Source organism: Chiloscyllium punctatum, chromosome 7 (genome assembly GCF_047496795.1).
Source record: "Chiloscyllium punctatum isolate Juve2018m chromosome 7, sChiPun1.3, whole genome shotgun sequence".
Classification (NCBI taxonomy): domain Eukaryota; kingdom Metazoa; phylum Chordata; class Chondrichthyes; order Orectolobiformes; family Hemiscylliidae; genus Chiloscyllium; species Chiloscyllium punctatum.
Genome location: NC_092745.1, coordinates 73,406,624 through 73,433,699, shown reverse-complemented (window position 1 = coordinate 73,433,699; position 27,076 = coordinate 73,406,624). Strand labels below are relative to the sequence as shown.

The following is a 27,076-nucleotide window of genomic DNA, read 5'->3' as shown; positions in this document are numbered from 1 at the left end:
TCCTCATTTTTGCCCTGATAAAGTGTAGAGACAGATTTAGCATTTTGTCTTTGATATAACTCTTCTTAAGAAGAGTCTTCGTAAGACTTTTTTAAAGGAATCATATCAGACATGAAACATTAACTTGGCTTCTCTCTCCATAAATGTTGCCAGACCTGCTGAATTTCTCCAGTATTCTCTATAGTTGCTTCAGATTTCTAGCAGTATTTTGCCTTTGTACAAACAAGTGGATTAATGTCTGAGAATTAAAAGCCAAGGCATACCTAGTGTCTTACAGGCAATATCTATGATGTATACCAGGGCTGCTAAAAGTTCTCAGCTGCTGGATGTGGGATAGGGAGGTGTGGAGAAATTCACTGGGTGATTATAAAGGGCTTTGAGATTGACCAGGTGGATAGCTCAAGTCATGAAATTTTCCAATTGATAAGGCATGCTTTGGGAACAAAATACTCCAAACATGTAATTTTCACATGGGGTGGAGGGTATTTTATGGATTGTAGACAGGCCTAATCTCCATGGAAGCAGAACATAAGTAGTGCCTGAGAAGGCAGGCTGGTTAGAAAGCCCTCCTCAGTTCATTTGACTTCACTCCAGATGTTTCAAACACTATTACATCTTCCAATCCTTAACATCTAAGTCTGCCCATTTGTTCCTTTCTTCCCAAGTTCTTCATCTATCACTTGGCCCTTACCAAGAGCTGCTCATGCTCTCCTTGCCAGCTCATCGACTCCCTTGATCGTTTTCCCCTAACCAAATCTCAAAGGGAGCTGGTTAGAAAGCCTGTCCAAATTTGCTGAAAGCTTATCCCAGTTGTTCTAGATATTGTTAGACCCTGTGGCCCTCATCACTCACACCCTCTCATGACTTCATACCTCTATGCTAACTCATGCTCACACACCCCTAAGTTCCCTTCACCCCATAGCATATGCCTCCCACCCACTCTGATGTCCCTATTATCTCCTAATAACTTGCAATGGTCTCATGCCATCTCTGTAGCCATTCCCTGGTGTGTATCATGGGTACTGCTCAGCGGCCATGTGGAAAAATAAAAGAATTCTAACAATCCACTACAACACTTACTCATACACACTTGATTATTAAAAACTGATGTTTGATAAATCCATTCAAAGCTTCTAAATTTCCTCAAGTGGTTACAAACAAACACACTTTGGTTCAAACCCCACAACAAAAGTAGCGAATCCTTCAACTCTAAACTGTCAATCAAACTGTGAACCCCAAATTTCTGCTGAAATAAATATAGTTTTTGAAATTCATCCAAGCATTGATAATGACATAATATCAGCCTCTGGGAAAACATCAGCAATGATCTCTATTGAAACTGCACAACAAATGATAAGTTTCCTTCTAAGCTAAATAGCCTATTCATCAAAGCAATCCAGCAGGGGTTTGTTTTAACTCTCACTGAGAACGTAAGGCTGTTTTTTTCATAAAGAGTGATTGAAAAGGAGTTTCACAGACCTTATCTGCCTTTCACCGAGCATTTTGGTGTACTCAATCAATTCATTTATTTCCACATTACAGGTTATAGCCCCTGCAACAGCCAAAATGAGGTCTGCACTGAGTTCAAAAGGGTCCGTTAAGTTCAGGTATCCATCTTGTTGAAATCCATCCCATCCTCTTTTGAACAGCAAACAATAGATCTTCAGAAACATGGGTGGACTTCCCTTCCACCATTTTTAAAGATGTGCAGAGAGTTCCGACACTATTAATACTTTTTTTCTTTCCAGACCTGCTGAATATTTCAGTTTTAAGTTCAGATTTCCAGTGTCTGCAGTATTTTGCTTTTGTAACATCAACCTTGGCTTAATTATATCATTCTTGTCTCTGAGGCAGAAACTGTATGTTTAAGTATTGGTCTTGGATTTAATTTTGTAATCTACCTGACAATTCAGTACAGTACCGAGGAAGTATTTTATTGAGAGGGGTGCTGTTTCTCAGATGTAATTTTAAATGAGGACTGTATGTGCTTACTTGAGGTAGTTGTAAAAGATCCCACAACACAGCTTGTAGAAGGGCAGCACAGTATTCTTGTCCAAATTTTAGGCTCATCCGCTAACAACAAATACAGATTTTTTGATGATTTGTCTGGTGTTGCCAGTTTGTGGGTTGTACAGTACACACATTTTCTGCTGCATTTGCTGATTGTGACATTTTAAAAGCACTTCAGTAGCTGTGATGTACTTGGGGATTGCCGTGACATTGCATAAATTATCAAACTACATTTGTAATTGTTTTCTGGAGGCAACCATGCAAAATTCTATATGTAATCAAGAAAAGCAATTTCTCTAGTACAAAATTTGTTGCTAAGTTTTGGGCTTTCTCTAAACATTTTTATCTTGCGCCAAAGGAAGAGAGCAGTTTTCTTTACTAGGTTATATCTTTGAGGAGTCGATACCACTGACTTCATGGATATCACAGCTCCAGCAAATTTTTCTAGGGCTGTTCACTTTGACAGTCAATATATCAACAACCTTTTCATTTTTGTTGAATCCAATTTTTAAAACAAATTTACTCTATCCATATAGATTAATATTGAAATACAACATAATAGCTGTCTTCTTTTGTCACAAACACATTGTAATAATTATTCTATATTCAGTTCCAAAACAATGTTTACCTTAATGGATAAGATAAGATAGCACAGACTCATCCAAACCAGAAAGTCCCAAATAGATGCTCAGTTTGTGTTGAGTTCACTAATCTCAGTCCATGCTATGATAAGAATTTCATTAGCATCATAGACTAGGAGACAGGCAGCATTCCCAGTCCTTATTGCAACCATTTGCCTGCTGCAAAATGTAGATCTGTAAATGTCAGATACAAGGACAATCAATTTCAGATTGGCAAACTGCCTCATTCAAGGTCACATACATGCTGACATAAGAAGAAAGTCCTTTTGGAACAATTATTGGATGATGTCTAACACAGCCTGAACAATAATCTGGGAGTATCAACAACTTCAGGAAAAATAATTGCAAGATTTTTTTAGAAAGGGAAAACAAGAAGCAGTTTCTTAGAAATAAAGAACTAACAAAAAAAGAATTTAAGATGATAATTAAACTGGGTCAATATCCGGTTGCACTTTAAATTTAACTGGGTGAGATTATACTTGCATTTTATAAATAAACATCTATATCAAGTAAAACAACTGCTTGTGCTGGAGATCTGAAACAAAAACAGAAATTGCTGGAGAACTCTGATTTCTGAAACTCTAGAGAAATTTCAAAGTTACCAGACTCAAAACATTAGCTCTGCTTTCTTCCATCAGATGCTGCCAGACCTGCTGAACTTCTTCAGCAATTCCTGTGTTTGTTTCAATATCAAGCAAGCTAATTAACTAAAATGACATTGTTGGTAATGATGCTAAGTATAGGTCCAGTCTTAGGAAGAATTAATTGTGTATATATAAATTACTAGTCAATTCAAATATTTATAATTTACCAGCAGATTTAGATGTATAGCCAGTCACTCCTGAAAATATTTCTCCAAATGTCACTTTTTTTCTACTAACCTGTATTACTATGTGTTTCTATTAAACTATTTTGACTTACAAGGTCTATTTTAATGTCAGCATAAGTTCTTCAAACACAAAATTGTTCTTCAGTTGTGAATATTTGTCAATATTACCCTATTCCTAATTTTCTCATTTGACAATAAGCTAATTGACAACAGACAAGTATTGGCTGATTATGTTCTCATCTAATATTTATGCACAACAATTTTACAGCAAAACTTTCTGTAACCTGAGCTGATTTTTCACCTTTGGCTGCAGCCAGTTTAGGCACTGAATTTAGTTGTAATGCTCAATCGCTGCTTAGGTGAAATGGGAGAAACCTCCCCGGAGTGCATGACAGTGGGCGAGTCCCTCCACTGAACCTCTGACGAGGGGATCATTCCCGGGTGGGCGATTGCTCCAGTCTTCGGTGTATTATGGTAGAGGTGGCAATCTTGAGCATATTACGGTAGAGGCCCCAGCCTGCAGTGTCCTCCGGCCGGGGGCTCTGATTTCTGCCGCCGCCGCCCTGATCGCTGATTCTTCTGCTGGTACAAATGGCCGAGCGCCGCGCCTTCGCGCAGAAAATCAGCAGGTAAACGATCCCCCCCCTCCTCCCCACCGACTGCTCCGCAGAACCGTGGCTGCCCTTTGAACAGCGGTCGGTCGGTCGTGGAGGCCTGAGCACCCCCGGCTGCCCAGCCCAGCCCAAGTGGCCCCCACTTTGTCACCCCCAGAGGAGCAAAGAAAAACCCGAGCATAGGGCATCGCATTGCAGGAGGAATGGTCAATTTGCTGCAACTAATAAACTATAATGCAGGAGATATATAATAACGAATAAATGCAAATGTTGCAGAATCATAAATGACCGATTGCGATTAAATCAGGGCAGTTTTAAATACTGTGCAAGAGCATCTTATACAATAGGAGCATTCACTATACAATCCACTGTAATGTGAGGAGATGTGGTGTGATACAGACTCGACAGAAAGCGCATCGCTAGGTACAATGATGGGATGTGGTGCACATTGTTTTAACACCACGGTGTGAAATGTAATCTGCAATCGAAATGCAGTCGGGAAGAACACTGGAGAAAATGTCATGATGGATACAGAGTAACTCAAAAGAATACAATTTTCTTCACTGTGTACTAAATATTATAAAATAAACGGCCATCTGACATGCTGCATCAATAAATAGTGTACGTTATGTTAAAAAAAAGTACACGAGTAAATGGTACACGAGCAAACATTACAGTGTTGTTATTCCTGGTTTACTTTTACAGTATACAATTAATGCTGTTATTCTGTGCACAGGGAAACTGGTACAGCTAATATTTAAGTGTGAAAAGTAATTGAACTGTTAAAGTATGAGTTTTTACACACGCAGGAAGATAATGAAGAGTCAACTTGAGCAGGTTTTAAATAGTTTTTAAAAAGATGATTGAAGTCCAGAATACCCTTTTACTCATTAAATCTCAAGTAAATTTAAAGGATTATCAAGTGTGCTAATTCCAAGGCAGTCTGCAACATATATATTTTTGAATTGAAAACACTTTTTTAGTAACACCATTGAAACATGCTGCATCTGTGCAGATAAAATATTTTTAAAATGTTTCTGAAAATATTTCATGTCTAGTATGTGAAAGACTTAAAAACTATTTATCTATCCATGAGTTATAATGTTTAAACTTTTTTCAGAATTATTACTTAATTTTGGGGAGGAATGGAATTTACAGAACTGTATTCAGGATTTAGAGAAATTGGATCTTGAATAATTCTGCATTACAAATGTGATTTTAAAATACTAAAATTTAAATGAAACAATGATGGCATTTTACACTATGCGGTCAAAAATTGGAAAGTATGTTATTGACCATGGAGTTTGTGGCTGGAGAATTTCATTTGTGGAATCCGCAGGAAATCCCAGAACCCAAAGAGGTGGCACAAAAAAAGGTCCAATTGTGGCCTGCAACTTCCAACTTGATGCATTCTGATTCTCAGCTTCTATCACTCATTTAAAGGTTATAATTCTGTAAATGATGTAAGTCTGGCATTGCTTCATTGCACTGCAACTCATTCCAAAACAACTTTTAACATCGAAGTTTAGAAAATGCCTTTGAAGAATGATTTATATTAACTCTATTTTGTCCAATAATTCTAATAATGATTGGATGCTAGGGAAGAGTTTTATCCAAATGTAGTTTATAGAAATTAGCTGAGTAGAGGACAGCAGTACCTTTCTCTAATTCAGAATTATGCCTTTCCCATATAGCCATTGAGATCAGGATCAAAATATTTCCCAGATCATATATTTTTGACACCCAACCTGAAACCAGTTAATTCACCAGAGAGCAGAGTCAACCTTAGAATGTTCTCAGTTGACATGACTCAACATCAAAATAGCTAATGCTTTTATCTTGACATTGAAGAAGTTTGGGTTTTCACCAGAAAAGCAAGAGCATTACAAATCATCTCCTGTACATCAGATTAAATTTAATTTGTAAAACATTATTTTCCTGAAGGTTTTGCATTGACCCATGTAAATTATTAAATTCTCTGAAATTCTGAGTCACCTTGTTCCTATGATGTGTTTTATTTGCTAACCTTCATTATTTATTATTGCACCTGAAGCTGATACATATTGTAAACAGGGTTTAGCATGCCCTTGTTTTATACACATGAGCCCACGTTCTCCATAGGTCAAATTTCATGGTGTCATTTCTAATGTTACTCTGACATAGTACTGTAGTACTTTTAACAAAAATGTTGATGTGTTCTGAATCTAACCTGGACACAATACAATATGCTTGAGATCCCTGATACAATATTCTGAAGTAGAGTATTTTTCTTCCATCTAGGACTGTAGCAGCTGAAGTAAGGAAGCAGATTTCTGGCCAATATGGTAGTTCACCACAGCTGCTCAAGAACCTCAATGTAGGGGCAAATGTTTCTCACCATTCAGTAAGTTAATTTAAAAATTATATTTTAGAATGTTCAGAAATTGTTGGCCTTTATTTTTCTTCATCAAATATTTTTGTTAAATCTGATGTTTCCTCAATTTTTAATTAGTAATCACACTATTGAAGAGTGTAGCTAAGCCATTAGAGAACAACAGTATTATATTTGATCTCAGATGTATGCTGCGTTATTTGCTCCTCCACTAAGGTAACAGTAGGGTTTCTATATCTAGTTCCTAATTTTCTATACATCCATCCCTACTGTAAAGTACTAGAGTGTGGAGGTTGGAGGAGGACGGTTTGAGCTCCACTGTAAAGGTATCTACAAACAGTTCTGATTGTTGACAAAACAAACAGATTACAATTATTACTGGTTGAGGATAGTAACTTTTCTTTAATGTAGGGTAAGTTTGAGATTCCGGATACTTCCAAAGAAACTAAATCTTTGCAATGACATGGTTTTGAATAATCAAATTAAACTTTACAGTTCAAAGTCCGAACAGTGAAATAATTTACAATTTGTAATAGGACTTCCATTCTAATGCCTACAATTAACATGAGGTAAATATGAGTAACAAGCTGGTTATATACCACACAGAGCACATCAGACAGCACATGTTTTTAAGGCATTTTCCACAGATTTCTCTACCCCCACGTTAGTGACACGTGGGTAACCAAACACTTAGAATTTATTGAATTATTTTAAGCTAATTCAATTCTGTGACTTATGCTGGACTGCCATTGTGACAATCTTTGCAAACACTGTATGTTAGCTAAGTCAACCATCAGTTGTTTTTATAGCTTGTCTCTTCTGTTCTGATTCTATCAAAGAAGGTATACTTCTGAACTACCATTTGGTTTGCATGTTTTGGCAATCAGTAAAGTCCGGCATTTTGAATAACTGGACAAGAAATGAAATTGAAGATCATGTCCTTAAACCTCCCACAACTAAATAAGTAATTATTGAAACAAAACAATGAAAAACGTAAAATCAGAAATAAAACAGTAAAAGTGGGAAAAAAAGGATAGGTTAGTCAGTAGTTAAAAGAGAAAAGAATGCTTAAAATTTAAAATGGAAACCTGTTGACAGTACTGGAAGATAAATATGTTGTATTAAGTATGTTGTATTCACTGCTCAAAGAGTGGTCTCCTTTTTACTGGAAGAACAACTGAAATTTGAATGATTGCCTTGCCAAACATCCATTGTTTTAGTATAATAATAAACAATAATTTTAATCTTTTTTCTATTCTAAAGATAAACAGATATATTAACTCTACTGATACTCGCTAACCTGTTTCCAATGTTTTATGTTGACTGATGTAGTTGATTGGTTTATTGAAATCATGTTTCAATGATTTGTCTTAGTTGTCCAGGTTTTGTGGTCAGCGGCAAAGCAATGCTGTTCACTGCTGACTTTGAAGAAAGCTGCCCATGAAGATCTAGCGATCTCTGTGGTGTGGATTTCACCTTTTTTGATGTTAATTTGCATCTATCACCAAATGAAAGGAGTCTACAGGTGTTCAGCAACAGTGATGTTGTCAAACAGGGTAAACAGCCAATCCCATTGAATAGTTCTCATGGACAGCTACTCAGAATGTTGACAGCACTGAAGATACTTTCACCTTGTAATATAATTTTACGGGGAGCAAAATAAAAGTTGTGTTGAACATGAGTGATTAAGATAAAAATTGAAATATCATAATGTTTAAAATAGCTAATTTCCAAAATATATGAATTTGTTTTTCATAATTTAGAAATTTGAGATTTCAGCTAATAGGTTTATCAGAGATAGAAATGTTATTCAACAGTCATTACGAATTTAAGATACCTTAGATTATACCTTATTCGATAAGGTGTGGCATTTTCATGGGACTTTTTAGTGAAGCTAATAGTTTGAACATTGAAGTAATTAATTATAGGCTGGGAGTACATAAGCAACACCTTATAAAGAAGCATAGAATCACTGACATCACCTTCTGGATTTCCACATTTAATTGCTCATGTGTGAATTCCATGATTTACTGTTATTTCAGAGGAGTAATGATATCTAATAGTTTTATTGCCATTACTATCGCAAAATCCAGGCTAATGTAATAATGTGAAGGTTACTTTATTGTTATGACAGTGTGAGTGATCATTGTATATAAAGGACGACAGGTTGGGAATTGTTAGAAGTGAGGAGGAATTGAACTCTTGTCTCTTTTGTAAGGAGACTTCAACTGTGTATAAGCTGTAACACATAGGCGTACTCAATGCTGATAGTGGATGCCCAAAGTAAATTGCTATCAGTACTCCAGGATTTAGAGTTTTGAATTTGATTCCAAGGATGGTGAATGGGAAGGCAATCAGTTTGGAGCCCACTCCCAAGAAGATGATATTACTGGGCTCAGGACCTCTTCTGGACCCAGTGTTGAGGTTTTGAAGCCCATGGGAAAATTCACCCCAAATGACTGACTGTATTTATGTGTGAATGGTTTCATAGCCAAGCATAATGTTGTCCTAACATTGAATGGAACAGAAATTATTGGATAAAGATCACAAAAAAATGACCAGGATGAATCTTCTTACCTAGACCAAGAATGCTAAAATAAATTGTAGAGTCTCTAATGCCATTTCTACTGACATTAACTATCTTGTTGTAGAGCAATGTTTGATCTTATTGGCTGAATATGATCCAAAATCAACTAAACGTCAATTTTGGTGAGTTTCATAGAGGGTTTCTTTCTCCACGAACCCCAGTGAGATTTTTCATGCTATTCTCCGAAGCTAGCCTCATTATCGAGGTACCACAACTCTATGGCATCATGCTTATCCTGTCTTCCCTCTTGTCAAAGGTGGAAGCATTCAAGACTGAAGGGACCTTCTGGATTCCCAATGGCAGTGCCAAATTTAAAACTTAGCCATGCATCTGGTCAAGCATTACCAGCCAAAAGTTGTTCTTCATTGTGCATGTACTGGGAGAGCAACCAAAATGAATACTTCACAGGGCACATCAGTGGCATATTTGTCAATGTATTGCTAATTAAGAACAAAAACTACACAGGTTGCCTGATCTTGCCATCATCCTATCTAATGAAGTACATCTGTTTTCCCCAATACCCAGTGTGGTCTAATATCTTCTAATTGTTCAGTGTAGGATCATCACAGACTGGAAAGTCTGCAAATGGTTAAAGACTGTCACTTATATTCAGCAACAGCAAAAATGAAGAAGGAACAAACAAAAGGTGTATTCGCATCTGGGAATAGGTGGGACTGCTTGCTTTTTGAGCAGTATTACTTTACAGTCAGTGAATGATAATCATATCCAACTCTTATCTATTAGAAGTGGGGGCCAATTAAGTCCTGTCTGGTTTGTTTGCCTGATGCTGCATGGCTCTGTTGTTGTTGAGGGTGATTTTCCTCCTGCTCAATGTCCTCATCTTCCTCCTCAGAAGCCAACTGCTGCTCTCCCAATCTTCACAGTCCATCACATCCCCTGTTTGCCTGCAACGGTCACACAAAGCATGGTATGCTAGGATTATGTGGCACGTTTGTTTGGTGTGTACTGCAAGGTTTCTCCCAAACTAATCCAGGTATTGCAACCGTATCTTCAGGAAGCTCATCATCTGCACCACAGTGGCCCTGTTTGAAGATTAGCCTGCATTGTCTCTACACTTGGCTGTATTCAGGGACTTGCATAATCGATTCATCAACCATGGTTGCAGAAGATAGCTCTCGTCCCTCCATGAACATCCTGTGAGGTACCTGGTCCTGGACATTTATGATTACTCTTCCATACAGTGGGATTAAGGAGAGCCATGCAATGCTTCAACATAGACCTTTAACATAGGAACCTTATTCTGATGAATGTAATGGAAGCCAAGTTGCACAAATACACTATGAGATTGTCAGTGCTGTATGATTATTAATGCCTTTTCCCTGACTGCCCAAGCCCCTGGACTGATGTAAGATGCTGTGTGGTACTGAAAAAGCACAGCAGGTCAGGCAGCATCCAAGGAGCAGGAGAATCGATGTTTCGGGCAAAGCCCTTCAAGGGCTTTGAGACATGGCCATCTGGTTGAATCATGTGCAGTGTGTGTGTGAGATGAAGTTGATGTATCCTGGTGCCATGCACTTTTGTGGCTGATGACGACTGGCAGTTATGACAAGCCTTTAAGCTCTGGCTGATAGAGTAAACAGCAAAAAAGGCAAGGCAAAGCAGAGATGCTGTGAGTATCCAAGTGGATGCAAGACGAGCAACCTTGAGATGCACCGTGATCCATTCGATGGGTCCTCTCCTTGTGTGCAGTGTGTCCTGGCAGTAACATTGCTACAAGAGATGTAGGTCTGCTGCAAAGTCAGCACTGAAGTGCAGAACCATATTTTGTATGAATTGAAGATGTGCCACGAGGGGTTAGTGGTGGTGGTACATATCTGCTATCAATATCTATAGACAGAGGTGAGGTGGAGGGGCAGATGCTGGTGCGGGTGAGGACAATCGCAGCCTATGGAGTGTGTCCTGAAATAATGGGGACTGTTGTCTCAGGTGAAGGCCAGAGGGTCAAGCAGCAAGTTAAATCATGAGGAACCCTCTATTGCTTTCATGTCAGGAATTGGCACATGCAGTTTTTATCTGGTGACTGGAGAAGTGGGAAGCAGATATCAAAGTGGTGAGGTTAGGTAATAATGGCGTGCTAATACATGCAAATGGATACAAATAGGCAACTAAGTATTCCTAATGAGATTCTTATCTTGCCATTCAAAACTTGGTCGGTGAGTTAAATATTTTGTTTCTCAAAACAGAGAACCATTTTTTTGCTGATCTTGCTCTATCTTCTCCACTGACTCACCATTGTCCAGATCGTTTAGTGGCTTTGACAGTTCCACTATATGTCTTTCCTAGTCTCTTACACCTTGGGTTGACAATGAGCAGTACCAGTTCACCAAACCAAGTCATCTTGTTAGTGATTCAAAAACAGAAATAGATCTATTATATAACTGCTATTGTTTTTTGAAATGTAAATAATGCTTCATACAGAAGTTGATGAACAATTCCAGTGGTGCACATGCAGTAGACTATTAATATGATAGTTCTATATATGTTTGAAAATGTAAGTACAATTGAAGTAGCTAATTATATTGAAAGTAGTTAACAGCTTGTGAGAAGTAAGTCTCAAGAGTTCACAATTATATCAACAGTAGACTGCTAAATTGGATCCAAGCCAGCTGATGAAGTAGAAAACAAGGCAAGAATTCAGCATTAATAGTTGGTCTATTCACAAGATGCACTTCTAGATCTCTGTGGGCTTTTGCCCGAAATGTCGATTTTCCTGCTCCTCAGATGCTGCCTGACCTGCTGTGCTTTTCCAGCAGCACCCTAATCCTGATCTCTGTCTCCTGACTATCCTTCAGTACTGCAGTTTAGATTAGATTAGATTACTTACAGTGTGGAAACAGGCCCTTCGGCCCAACAAGTCCACACCGCCCCGCCGAAGCGCAACCCACCCATACCCGTACCTTTACCCCTTACCTAACACTACGGGCAATTTAGCATGGCCAATTCACCTGTATTTTAAATCAACCTTTGTTGACATGTTATGACACTGCTGCAGAGCAGGTGGGACTTGAGGTGGACTTCCTGACTCAGAGATAGGGACACTACCTCTGTGCTGAATGACCCTTTTTTTCCCATCAACCTCTTCAGACATGTTATCACACCTCCATGACAGGTAACTCCCTTTTATGGATATACAGTTGCTGAAAGACAATTCATCAATGCCATCTCATTTTTCTAGTTAATCTTAACCCCAAACAGGTAGTTCTGCTATTATGTTGTGGCTGTGTTCCCATGTGGCCCCACTCTGTACAAAAATCACACAATACTAATACACTTAAAGTGTTGATGATGTATTGCGTTATAGCCAACGCACTTGAAAAATTTACGTTTTAGAAAAAGTGTTCCCTATTCACCCAGTTGCATTACAACCAATTGTGGAAGTGAGTACTGCAGATGCTGGAGATCAGAGTTAAGTTTAGAGTGGTGCTGGAAAAGTACAGCAGTTCAGGCAGCATCTGAGGAGCAGGAAAATCAACGTTTTGGGCAAAAGCCCAATTGTGTTAACAAAAGACGCCCTATAGCAGAACTACCATTGACATCTACTGCAGTATAGGGCAGCATGGTCACTCAGTGGTTAGCACTGCTGCCTCACAGTGCCAGAGACCCAGGTTCGATTCCAGCCTCAGGTGACTGTCTGTGTGGAGTTTGCACGATCTCCCCACGTCTGTGTGGGTTTCCTCTGGGTGCTCCAGTGTCCCCCCACAGTCTAAAGACATGCAGGTCAGGTGAATTGGCCATGCTAAATTGCCCATGGTATTGAAGAGACATTTTGATAGGTACAGTTTAGAGGGATATGACCCAAACACAAGCAAGTGGGACAAGTTTAGTTTGGGAAACCTGTATGGCAAGGACGAGTTGGACCGAAGGGCCTGTTTCTATGCCATATGACCCTATAACAAAAATACGTGCTAAACCACAGATCTTTAGGGATGAGCAAAATTGATAAATAGAAGATCTTATAAAATAGCCTTGCATGCGTAAACATGACCCAACGATATTTTTATACTACCAGTGTATCTTCTATGATGTCAAGGTATGGCAATATTTAATTTATTCTTGGTATATAATATTCCTTTTAAAAAGACTAACTGTCTTTTTCCAACTTATTGTTCTCATTTTTCCAAAGATGCTAACTTGTATTACAGTACCATAGCGACTGGCCATATTTTAGTCACTCATGTAAATGACAGTTCCTGTAAAGTACACTCTGAGTGTCGATTGACAATTGACATGTGGAGTGCACAAGTGTGCACATTCACCAAGCAGTCTGAGAGCAGTGATTGGGAGTAGAAAGAGTTGCCAAATTTTATTTTCCTTATTTAATTTCCATCACAACCCAAGACCACAATCTAGTTGCATTTCTACACTATGCATTGCCTTGGCTGATATCTCACTCCTCACAAACCAAAAGACCAATCTGGTATTGGCTGACATCTGTGATTTATTATACACTGGCTAAAATTGTTGAACCATCCACAGAGTGGAGTATCACATCCTTTATTTCTTGAAGAGAAGATTTATATGTGGATGCCTTATTTCCTATCTGTGAGAAAAGACAGAATGATTTCACTAATTTTAGGATTTTAATCAAGTTAGACCAGTGAATTCCATTCATTTGACCTTGGATTTAGCTTTGCTAGAAGCTGACTATGAATTGGGTTACATGTATATAATTTTTCTAAATTGATTTGTTCACTCTATAACTTCTAAGCACTTGGCAAAATTTCACCGAGCTTGAGATGGATTTTTTTTCTTTGAACGCTCGTGGGGCTTTTTGACAAATGTGAAATCATTTAGATTTTTGTTTGCTAAATTAGCTTGACTCTGCACAGTTTGTGACACTGGGAATAGAATATTATGCACTGTATTGAATCTGAGTGATGCTTTAAAAGTTCTATTGGTGATTTTCTGATAAAGTCAAAGATTTCTCTCAACTCTTTGATCACTCTCTTGCATTGTGAACTTGTACCCTATGGGCTGAAATAAATACTAGTATTGCATGAATGTAGTTAATTTTTTATAATGTTATTCCTGCAAATGTTAACCCTGTATTTTGTATCTTAATATATGAGCTTGCATTATGATTGAACAATATTTTCTATATAGTATTAATCTGTATGCCATATCTAAATATTTGCACATCTTTAACAGTGGAAATATTCAAATCTCATTTTTCGGTTTGGCTTAATTAATAACTGTTCATTGAGAAATTCTGATTTCTTCAAATGTTTGACAGGTTTAAGTATAAGTAACCAAAGCAGCATATGCACATTAAATCCAAATAAGTCATCTTATTTCTAAAGTGAGCAATTTAGTGAAGAGAAAGTAAAAAATAAACCAACCAAATCACTGCAATTATTTGTTTCAGACCCTTTCTCTTGATCTCTGACCCAGTTGAGGTGATGCTAAGAATGTAACATATGGAATGCAATAAAATATGGTCACTGTTTAATAAAATAATCAACCTTATCTGTATCATTGTGTGTATTATATCTGAAATTTCTACAGTATAGCTTGTTTTGAGAGACTTCTATTTTCGAGTGATTGGATTTATTTTCTTCTTGAAAGTTGAACTTCTCTTTTGTAGCTTGAATTCTTAACCTTGGCTTTATTAACTTGCACCTGAGTTCTGTTCCTCTATTACTCTTGAGTTCACTGACTTACATTGGTTTTCAGTCCAGCAAAGCCTAAACTTCCTTTGTTTTAAAACAAAAATACCAAACGGAATCATGTCTTTATTATTTATTGTTTCCCTTGGATTTAGGCCTGATTGTAAAACACTCTGGAGTCCTTTTATTATATAACCTTGTTAAATTTCAGAAGGATAAGGGTCATATAACCCCACACCATCTTAGTCACCAAGATTGCTTGTTTCCACCCAAGAACCATTATGGTTACTGTCATTACCTTATCCTATTTGTTATTAAAACCTTTACCTCCACTCAACTATTTTAATGTTCTCTTGACAAGCTTATACTTTGAGCTCTATGGAAATTTGATATAATTCACAATTCTATTGTCACTTCATAACTCTCACCTCTCACTTTCGTTCATCCATCACCCTGAACTCACTGACTGACACTGGCTTCCATCCATCAATGCTTGATTTCAAAATTCTCCTTCTTGATTTCAAACCCCATTCATTGCCGAGCCTTCCTATTCCTTGGGTTCTCCTCTACAATCCTCAGTTCTCTGCACTTCTCAAACTCTAACCTCCTGTGCGACCCTGATTTTAATTTTTCACCATTGACAGCTGTCCCTGCATCTCCCTAGATCCTCAGCTCTCAAATTCCCTTCCCAAATCTGTCTCCATCTCTGCTTCTCTCTGTAATGAACAAATAATGAGCGGTTGAATGGGCTTTCCTCTTTTCCTGCTCTTCATTTGACCACAACAGGATTTTTAAAAAAATCAATGGATATGCTGGTCAATTCTGCGAGTGCTTAACTGTTTATGTGTTGCCACAATAAAAGACGTGATTGGTTTTCTTGAGTATTTTTATAAAAGAGAAGAGGAATATTATTGATTTAATCTGGTCTAAGTAAAATGATAAAAAAAAGCTCTTTCACATGCACGCAATCAACGTTTACATGCTGAATACAGAGTGGGAAGGATGGATTACATAAGTTAGAGTCCAGTAAAATTGAAATTATTTATTATCATAAATTTGGTGACTTGGCAGACCTCAGGTTGAATTCAGTGGTTTTGCTGTTTTCACTTGGTACTCCTACTGCTTCTGGTGTTGAGTCAGTTTAAAGCTGTAGACAACTGACTTCTCTGTTCTTTTGGAGTTACAGTGTTGGGTTAGTTAATCTTAAATCTGTCTGTAGTACTTGTATTGTCAAGATCAGTAGGCATGCTTGGATAGCGAGAACAAGTGTTTCTCAATTGCTTGTCCAGTTCTATAGATTGGTAAAAACACAAACACATATTACCTGCTCTCTTCAACTGCCAGTGATCCAAATAAAGTCATGGTTATGTATTCCAGTCACCTGGATCATATAATGTGATTATGTCTGAACACATTCCTTTCATAGCCAGAGTCCCATTGCTGAAATGGTGCCACTCTTTAAGAAGGGCAGTAAAGACAAGCCAGGGAACTATAGACCGGTGAGCCTGACCTCAGTGGTGGGCAAGTTGTTGGAGGGAATCCTGAGGGACAAGATGTACGTGTATTTGGAAAGGCAAGGACTGATTAGGGATAGTCAACATGGCTTTGTGCGTGGGAAATCATGCCTCACAAACTTGATTGAGTTTTTTGAAGAAGTAACAAAGAAGATTGATGAGGGCAGAGTGGTAGATGTGATCTATATGGACTTCAGTAAGGCTTTCGACAAGGTTCCCAATGGGAGACTGATTAACAAGGTTAGATCTCATGGAATACAGGGAGAACTAGCCATTTGGATACAGAACTGACTCAAAGGTGGTGGTGGAGGGTTGTTTTCCAGACTGGAGGCCTGTGACTAGTGGAGTGCCACAGGGATCGGTGCTGGGTCCTCTACTTTTTGTCATTTACATAAATTATTTGGATACAAGCATAAGAGGTACAGTTAGTAAGTTTGCAGATGACACCAAAATTGGAGGTGTAGTGGACAGTGAAGAGGATTACCTCAGATTACAACAGGATCTAGACCAGATGGGCCAATGGGCTGAGAAATGGCAGATGGAGTTTATTTCAGATAAATGCGAGGTGCTGCATTTTGGGAAATCAAATCTTAGCAGGACTTCTACACTTAATGGTAAGGTCCTAGGGAGTGTTGCTGAACAAAGAGACCTTGGAGTGCAGGTTCATAGCTCCTTGAAAGTGGAGTCGCAGGTAGATAGGATAGTGAAGAAGGCGTTTGGTATGCTTTCTTTTATAGGTCAGAGTATTGAGTATAGGAGTTGGGAGGTCATGTTGCGGCTGTACAGGACATTGGTTAGGCCACTGTTGGAATATTGTGTGCACTTCTGGTCTCCTTCCTATCGGAAAGATGTTGTGAAACTTGAAAGGGTTCAGAAAAGATTTACAAGAATGTTGCCAGGGTTGGAGGGTTTGAGCTATTGGGAGAGGCTGAACAGGCTGGGGCTGTTTTCTCTGGACCGTCAGAGGCTGAGGGGTGACCTTATAGAGGTTTACAAAATTATGAGGGGCATGGATAGGATAAATAGACAAAGTCTTTTCCCCAGGGCATAGGTTTAGGGTGAGAGGGGAAAGATATAAAAGAGACCTAAGGGGCAACTTTTTCATGCAGACGGTGGTATGTGTATGGAATGAGCTGCCAGAGGAAGTGGTGGAGGCTGGAACAATTGCACCATTTAAGAGGCATTTGGATGGGTATATGAATAGGAACGATTTGGAGGGATATGGGCTGGGTGCTGGCAGGTGGGACTAGATTGTGTTGGGATATCTGGTCAGCGTGGACAGGTTGGACTGAAGGGTCTGTTTCCATGCTGTACATCTCTATGACTCTATAAGTGATTATGTTTAATAAAAACATAACTAAAAGCAGGCAGTTCAGCTTCTCGAGGCTGTTCTGCCATTTGATATGATCATGGCTGATCTCATCTTAGCGTCAACTCCACTTTCCTACCTGCTCTACTTAATCCTTTAACTCTTATTGTTTTTTTAAAAATCTATCTCTCTCCCTCTTGAGATAGACATGGCACGGTAGCTCAGTGGTTAGCACTGCTGCCTTACAGCACCAGGGACCTAGGTTCTATTCCAGCCTCAGGAGACTGTCTGTGTGGAGTTTGCACACTCTCCCCGTGTCTGCGTGGCTTTCTTCCGGGTGCTCCGGTTTCCTCCCACAATCCAAAGATATGAGGTCAGGTGAATTGGTCATGCTAAATTGCCCATAGTGTTAGCTGTTCTAGTCAGAAGGAAATGGGTCTGGGTGGGTTATTCTTTGGAGGGTTGATGTGGACTTGTTGGGCCAAAGGGTCTGTTTCCACACTGTAGGGAATCTAATCTCTTAAATTGACTCATTGGCCCAGAATCCACTGCACTCTGGGGTTGTGAATTTCATAGATTAATGACAACAACTTCTCTTTATCTTAGTTTTATATCTCACCAGAACAAAACACCCAATATCCATTGTGTGCAGGACAAACGTAATTTACAAGATTCCATGCAGAGACTACACAAAACGTTATATAGGACAAACAGGGAGACAACTAGTGATCCGCATTCATGAACATCAACAAACCACTAAACACCACAACTGGTTGTCCCTAGTAGCTATACATACAGATGACAAGGACCACAAATTTGACTGGGACAACATAACAATAATAGGACAAGCCAAACAGAGGATAGCATAGAATTTCGAGAAGCACGGAACTCATCCATGGTCTCCATCAATAAGCACATTGACCTAGACCCAAAATACTAACCACTGCAATGAACAACCAGAACCGGCAACTGGAAGCAGTAGGAGCAAGATCAAGTAAGTTCCAACAGACGCAGGACAGCAGCACTTCACAGGAGGCTCCACAGCACTGAGGATGTAACCTAGAAGGCCAACTTCCCAGCTCAGCAAATATGCCGAGAACCACTACAACAATAACCTCTCATTGTAGATTGTCCTACAACTGGAAACATCCTTTTTACATCTACAAATGTTTTGTCACCACCCAGTTGACTGTCACAGCTGACTTGCTAGGTGCTGTGTTAATGGAATTATTGTCAGATGGCAGATTATAAATTCTGAATTTGTAATTTCTAGGTTCCATTAACTGAGGCAGTTGATCCAGTGGACTTCGAGGATTATGTGTTAATGCACCCCCCAATAATTGATCCAGGTCCCTTGAGGGACTTGCTGGAATTTCCTCCAGATGACATTGAAGTTATCTACAGCCCCAGGGAATGCCGAACACTGGTGCAAGCTGTCCCTGAAGAAAGGTAAGATAAATAATTCCTGACAGTGTAACCAAAATAGGTGTAATCTTAATGTTAAATGTAAAAAGAAAAATTGTAACAATAAGATTATAACTGCACAATAGCCTACCACAGAAACAGAAAGTTTCATTGTTTAAAGAGTTCCATTTGAAACAATACATGCTGCTGATAATGGTGCATCTGTTTATACATTTTCAAACTTTGCTGTTTATATTTCATTATTTCACAGTTTTTATTTTATCTTTCTATAACTTAATTAGAAAAACGAGGCTGAAATAAAAGTTATTTACTTTGTCGAGCTGCATGTTTTTGATCATTTAATGCTAATTTTAAGAATATACTGGCAGATTTCAAAATCATGTGGAGGAACTAAAGAGGCAGACAAATCAAAGATTGGGTCTTATCAAATATAGTGTGGCTAGTTGTTTGAAGAAATTCCTAAGGAGATTGTAAATGTTCTGGTTTGTGCCTTCAGTTGGAAGAGGAGAGAAACAAGGTAGCCACAGATTTGCACGTTTAAGTTCTGGAAAAGTTGGAGGTCGAGTGATTGAACGCTTGAGCAAGTTTGAGTTGATTTCTATATGCAAATTATACTTGAATAATATAGAAAGGATCGGAGGATTGCATTTCTACAATATCTTTTATGATCACAGAATGTCATAGAGTCAAACAGCATGGAAACAGATCCTTCAGTCAAACTAGTCCACACTAACCACATTCCCAAACCAAACTAGTCCAGCTTGCCAGCGTTGGTCCATATCCCTCCAAACCTTTCCTATTCATGTACTTATCCAAAAGTCTTTTAAATGTTGTAACTGAACCTCCATCTACCACTTCCTCTGGCAGTTTATTCCACATACAAATCACCCACTGTGTGAAAAAGGTCTCCTTCAGGTCCTTTTGAAATCTTTCTCCTCTCACCTTAAAATTATGACCTTTAGTTTTGAATTCCTCCACCTCTGTGCTCGCCACAAAACTCCACAAAGTAATCGACAATCTTTATAGTCAGCTCTTCAGGTGAGAAGTGTTTGACATTCAAGTTAACCATAAATCTGTCATACATTTTCAGAGCACACCTGAAACATTTGTAAGCAGTAACACCCAACACACACAGCACTCACAGACCTATCTTGGAACTTCCTGGGAAGAAGATTAGAGCAGGATCTGAATTATTCTCCACCATAGTTACTTGTGCAGAAAATCATTCAGTAACTTTGTAAATGCACGTAGCAAATGCAAAGCAGAATACAGGCCATTCTGCTCTACCAGCTTGAGTCGATGTTTAACTTCTCCCTCACAAATATTCTATCTAATCAGATTTACCCACCTTATCCACCATTTAATTCACCACCTTTTCCTATATCCTAACCATTTCTGTCTCAGTCTCTAACCTTCATGGTAAATTCCACAGATTAATTATATGAAGAATTTCTCCTACACTCTGTTCTAAATCTCTTCTATTTAATCTTGTATCTCTGGCCTCTTGTTTTGCACCTCTTAATTACCGAGAACAATTTGCTTCTATGTCTCTGTCCCTCCTTTCACAACTATGACACTTCTTTCATCACCCTGTGATGTGGAAATGTAGAGGAAGCTTTACTCTGTATCGAGCCCCATGCTGACCCTGTCCTGGGAGTGAATGATGGGGACAGTGCAGAGGGTGGTTTACTTTTTTGAAAAAAGGAGGTATACAACCACATGCTGTACTTCTCCTGGGAATGTTAAATGGGACAGTGTGGAGAGATCTTTACTCTGTATCTAACCCCATGCTGCCACCGTTCAGGGAGTGTTTGTTGGGGTCAGTGTAGAGAGATCTTTACTCTAATCCCGTGCTGTCCCTAGCTTGGGAATGTTTGATGAGGATATTGCAGAGGGAACTTTACATTATTTATAACCCTGTGCTGTCCCTGATGTGGGAGTGCTTGATGAGGTCAGGGTAGAGAGAGATTTACTTCCAGTTTGAAATAGTAAAAGGAGCTTTACTCTGTGTCTAACCCCATGCTGTACCTGTCCAGGGAATGTTTAATGGGGACATGCTACTATTATGTAGTGCCATATCTCCAGGACCAGGCAGCTTGGTGAAGGGTTTGAAAGAAAGTAGATGGGAGCTCTGTGGAAACTGATCATCATCTTTCAAAGTTCTCTTGATACTGGACATAAACCTCTAACACTGCTAACAAGTCCCTATTATTATTCCAAGTTTCTCTCTCTCTCTCTTTCTCTTTCTCACATACTGATTAAAAAAAAATCATGACTCTACAAAGACGAACAAGTTAATCACTAAACCCCCTCACGTACAGAGATCAAGCCCATATACTTCTGGTTCAAAATCCAAATTCTAAAATAGATTATATTTATCACATATCTTGTATTACAAAAATATGTCCAAACAAGTTTTTTAATATTTAAATTCTTGAAATTGTATTGAATGCTTTTTTGTATTCGGGTGAATATTCTAAATATTAAGCTGTGGAAGGGAACTAATGTTTATTTGGTTTAAAGTCTACATTCATGGGACTATTCCATAACCTGAAACCTGGAGTATACTGCTAGAAACCGGGTTGGAAGCAAAATCCAAACTAGCTTTACAGAACAGATTGAGTAAATATTTGAAGAAAACATCAATTAGTGATGTATATGAAGAGCAAGATGAAATATATTCATGAAGTTGCTTATAACATGTGGAACATGTGGTATCGTAGGTCAGTACCCTGCCCTTTCAATATTAGAACTTAGGGTTTGAACCCAGGCAATGAGATAAAAGTCATGACTTTGTGATTGCTGAAATAAAACAATTGACATATTGGTCTACTTCACAATGCATATGCTAACAATTAAAGGGGTCTTAATTTGGCAGTTTTATGTGGACAATCTGAGAGCTGACTTGTATAGGAAAGGGATGTTTCAGTTTTTTTATTAACACTTGAAAAAATAATTCCTGTATCTTTATTGTTGCTGATCTAAAACTTATGATCAGTCTTGTCACTTAGTAGAAATGTTTGTTCTTTAGATTAGATTACTTACAGTGTGGAAACAGGCCCTTCGGCCCAACAAGTCCACACCGCCTCGCCGAAGCGCAACCCACCCATACCCCTACATTTACCCCTTACCTAACACTGCGGACAATTTAGGATGGCCAATTCACCTGACCTGCACATCTTTGGACTGTGGGAGGAAACCGGAGCACCCGGAGGAAACCCACGCAGACACGGGGAGAATGTGCAAACTCCACACAGTTAGTCACCTGAGGCGGGAATTGAACCCGGATCTCTGGCGCTGTGAGGCAGCAGTGCTAACCACTGTGCCACCGTGCCGCCCACTTTATTTATCTGGTTTAAAAAAAACCCAAAGCAATTTTAACACAGATAACACAATGCCTTTTTCTTTATTTTTTTCTGCTATATTTAGGAGAATTCTTGATTCTCTTCTCTTTCTGACTAAAACATCTTAATCTTTGCACCATCCAAATTTCTTATCTCCCTGTCCATGGCTTCATCATCCTTCTTAAGGTGGGTTTTCCAGAACTGAGCACAGTAGTTTCTTCAAGTTATAGAGGAATTTCCTTTCCACTTCCCACACATTGTGGCATTTTAAGGGTATTGGTCCTATTACAGTTATCTTATATTATCAATGAAACCATTTCAAAGTAATGCATATCTTGTGAAAATTAATTTATCCACATTGTTTGAAATACAATTTTTATAATTAATGATATTTAAGTCTTTATTTTCAGTGATGTGGATCCCCATGTCAGGGACTGTGTAAAAACTTATACTGAGGACTGGGCTATTGTGAATCGCAAGTAAGTATTTAGTTTTATATTTTTTCACCAAAGTTAATTTTAAGTGTTGAGTGAAGTTCAACTGTAGCGTGTTGTTTTTAAAATTCATTTAACCAGGTACCACAAACTCAGCACAGGATTCAATCCTAATACACTTGACAAACAGAAGGAAAGGCAGAAGGGTTTACCAAAACAGATCTTTGAGTCGGATGAAATCCCAGACACCAACAGTTATCAAGATGATCAGGTGAAGTATTTACCATAAAATATTTAAACAAAATTATGTGTGAAGTACAGGTTTGTATCAACACTGCAAAAACAGATTATTGTATGTGGCGATTATCACATGCTTCAGGAGTTGGCTATGTGTGCTTCCTACATTTACAATTCAAAAGTACTTAATTGGTCGTAACTGGGACATCTTGAGGCTCTAAATCATAGAATCCTTACAGGATGGAAGCAGGCCATTTAACACCGATCCTCCAAAGAGCATCCCACCCAGACCTACCTCCCAACCCTGTCCCTGGAACCCTGCATTTTCCATGACTAATCCACGTAATCTTTGGGCTGTGGGAAGAAACCAGAAACCCACGCAGACATGGAGAGAATGGGCAATCTCCACACAGACAGTTGTCTGAGGGTAGAATTACATTTGGGTCCCTGGTGCTATGAGGCAGCAGTGCTAACCACTGAGTCACTATGGCACCCCATGGTGCTGTATAAATTCAAGTTTTCCTTTCTATCCAGTCAAGAGTCCATGTGGTTTATTTGTATAGAATAATAAGTACATAGATAGAGCATTTAGCTACCTCTTTTAGTTACCCTCTTTTTAACCCCTTCATAATTGGTTGCAATTTTTTAGCACGTTGATATCACAATTCAAGTGAAATGTAGTTCACTAGAAAATGAAGGAGCCAATTGCCAAGGTTTTCCTGAGTGAAAGAACGAGGAATCTTATTAGCCAAAAACCCTGAGAAAAAAATAATCAAAGGCGCAACATGAGACACATTCACAAACACAGGTAATAAATTTAAAAGAGAGAGTTTAAAAGACAGACAGGGAGAAATAAGACTACACATTAGACTCTGTGAAATAAATGACTTGGATATCAACATAGGAGGTATAGTTAGTAAGTTTGCAGATGACACCAAAATTGAAGGTGTAGTAGACTGTGAAGAAGGCTACCTCAGAGTACAACGGAATCTTGATCAGATGGGCCAATGGGGCAAGGAGTGGCAGATAGAGTTTAATTTAGGTAAATATGAGGTGCTGCATTTTGGAAAGGCAGGACTCATATGCTTAATGGTATGGTCTTAGGGAGTGTTGCTGAACAAAGAGAACTTGAAGTGCAGTTCATAACTCCTTGAAAGTGGAGTCACAGGTAGATAGGATCGTGAAGAAGGTGTTTAGTATGCTTTTCTTTATTGGTCAGAGTTTTGAGTACAGGAGTTGGGAGGTCATGTTGCGGCTGTACAGACATTGGTTAGGCCACTTTTAGAATATTGTGTGCAGTCCTGGTGTCCTTCCTATCAGAATGATGTTGTAAAACTTGAAAGGGTTCAGCAAAGATTTACAAGCATGTTGCCAGGTTTGGAGAGTTTGAGCTATAGGGAGAGGCTGAATAAGCTGGGGCTGTTTTTCCTGGAGTGTTGGAGGCTGATGGATGACTTTATAGAGGTTTATAAAATCATGAGGGGCATGGATCGGGTAAATAGACAAGATCTTTTCCCTCGGTTAGGGGAGTCCAGAATGAGAGGACATAGGTTTCAGATGAGAGGTGAATGATTTAAAACGGACTTAAGGGGCAACCTTTTCACACAGAGAGTGGTGCATGTATGGAATGGGATGCCAGAGGAAGTGGTGGAGGTTGGTACAATTATGTTATTTAAGAGGCACCTGGATGAGTATATGAAGAGGAAGAGTTTAAAGGGATATGGGCCAAGTGCTGGCAAATGGGACTAGATTAATTTCGGATATCTGGTCGGCATGGCTGAGTTGGACTGAAGAGTCTCGTTTCATGCTGTACATCTCTATGACTCTATATTAGATTTTAAACCTGAGGATACAGTTTCTTAATTGTGGACTTGTCCAGCAGCAGTAACAGAATCTGTAAATAATTTGAGTTCACAGTGAATGGGAATTCAGAGATGTTGAGCAAATCAGGCAGGGAGAGAGAATGAGTGAGCAAGCCAACGTTCTGGGTTCTGTTGTTATGCATCCATGTTCTTCTCTCTGCTTTGTTATTCTAACATAGCAATTAAATTGGATCCTTTTGTATATTCCTGAGTCTGCCTTCATTGTTTTTTCAAGTTGAACAATCAATGTCTTATATATGTAATTTATCACACAGGTGTGAATTAAACAGAAGATTTGAATCACTTGAAGCTGACTGAGCTACTTGTTTTCAATATTGTAATTACCAAAGAGGGAGTGGAATAAATTATGATTGCTTTTTCTTCTTTAAGCCTAAAACAGAGAGGTTTACTCCTTTTCATTTTTACTCCTGTGCCGGACTGAGGTAAATCTTCCCAAAACCCATTTCTTTTCAGTTTCAATCTTAGAAGTAAACTCATAGTAAAACCTCTTCAGATAAAACCAGAGGTAAGGCTTTTTAAACACAGGGGAATTGCTTCACTACTTTGTTCACAAATACAGGCATCCCAGGTAGAAAGGAAAGAAGGCACAATTATGAATTTCTCAAAAAGAAATAATGGTATTAATTCTCGTGATTTAAGAGTCTGGCGAGTCACTGTTCAACCTGTCAGTTGGCTGATCTTATAGCAGTTCTTTTCCTGGTGGGAGCCGGTATGTAGACAAATGGAAATTGGAGGTGCAGTATTATGCTCAGAGAATTAGTCAAATTTGGCAGGCAAAGTGATTATTTGTAGAGATGAGACTTTTGAGAGTGGAAGATGGAGAGGCAGGCTAAGTCACTATGCCAAAAGCAACTCTTGTGATCTAAGATAGTGATTAAAGTCAGAAGATATATCTATATGCTTAAACTTTTCAACAAACCCAGGTTCTAGTCATGTGACAGGGGATTTCTGCAAAACTATTCAGAGAAATTAGATAATTTGATTGTCCTCATCCCATTGCTAGTGTAGGTTAAAGAGATACTGTAGGTCCATCTCTGTGATCAATAGAATGCATTTCATTCTTAGTATCATGATCATCTTGGAAGTCAGGACACCTATAGGCAGCTTATAGTTACAATAGGTAGCAGGTAAAATCTCCAAGAGTTAAAGGATGTGCTTACTGGGCTGGTTTGCTTTGATTTAAAGAATGTTCTGGAACATCCTGATCATTTCCAGTAAGTGACTATAGCTGCCATCTTCAGTTGGGCAGTGTTTACCATTTCTTGTTTAAAAGAAAATTGTAAAGGACAATGAGGAAGTGAGTAGGCTGCAGAAAAATCTAGACAGTTTGGGAGAGTGGTCCAGGAAATGGCTGATGAAGTTCAATGTGAGCAAATGTGAGTTCTTGCACTTTGGAAAAAAGAATACAAGCATGGACTACTTTCTAAACGGTGAGAAAATTCATAAAGCCAAAGTACAAAGGGATCTGGGAGTGCTAGTCGAGGATTCTCTAAAGGTAAACATGCAGGTTGAATCCGTGATTAAGAAAGCGAATGCAATGTTGTCATTTATCTCAAGAGGGTTGGAATATAAAAGCAGCAATGTGCTACTGAGACTTTATAAAGCTCTGGTTAGGCCCCATTTGGAGTACTGTGTCCAGTTTTGGTCCCCACACCTCAGGAAGGACATACTGGCACTGGAGCATGTCCAGCGGAGATTCACACGGATGATCCCTGGAATGGTAGGTCTAACATACGAGGAACGACTGAGGATCCTGGGATTGTACTCATTGGAGTTTAGAAGGTTAAGGGGAGATCTAATAGAAACTTACAAGATAATACATGGCTTGGAAAAGGTGGATGCTAAGAAATTGTTTCCATTAGGTGAGGAGACTAAGACCCGTGGGCACAGCCTTAGAATTAGAGGGGGTCAATTCAGAACAGAAATGCGGAGACATTTCTTCAGCCAGAGAGTGGTGGGCCTGTGGAATTCATTGCCGCGGAGTGTAGTGGAGGCCGGGACGCTAAATGTCTTCAAGGCAGAGATTGATAAATTCTTGATGTCACAAGGAATTAAAGGCTACGGGGAGAATGTGGGTAAGTGGAGTTGAAATGCCCATCAGCCATGATTAAATGGCAGAGTGGACTCGATGAGCCGAATGACCTTACTTCCACTCCTATGTCTTATGGTCTTATGAAGAAAACATAGTTTTTTACACACATGCGCCTACCCTGACTGATCAGCCATTATAGAGTCATGAAATGACATCCTA

General features: G+C 38.9%; 1 protein-coding gene across 12 annotated transcripts in view; it reads left to right on the top strand.

The window, feature by feature from the left end:
* The first annotated feature begins 3,973 nt into the window (after positions 1 to 3,973).
* Positions 3,974 to 27,076, top strand: part of dock7 (dedicator of cytokinesis 7) — a 166,750-nt gene continuing 143,647 nt past the window's right edge. For 8 of the 12 annotated variants that reach the window (XM_072574028.1, XM_072574027.1, XM_072574026.1 and 5 more), the window contains exons 1-5: positions 3,975 to 4,109; positions 6,375 to 6,477; positions 18,776 to 18,951; positions 22,682 to 22,750; positions 22,847 to 22,976. In XM_072574028.1, coding sequence (XP_072430129.1) covers positions 4,072 to 4,109; positions 6,375 to 6,477; positions 18,776 to 18,951; positions 22,682 to 22,750; positions 22,847 to 22,976 — 516 coding nt within the window. In that variant the 5' untranslated portion in view covers positions 3,975 to 4,071. Of the gene's footprint in view, positions 4,110 to 6,374; positions 6,478 to 18,775; positions 18,952 to 22,681; positions 22,751 to 22,846; positions 22,977 to 27,076 lie in introns of all 12 variants that reach the window. The other 4 variants (XM_072574022.1, XM_072574020.1, XM_072574016.1 and 1 more) reach the window with 1 other exon arrangement.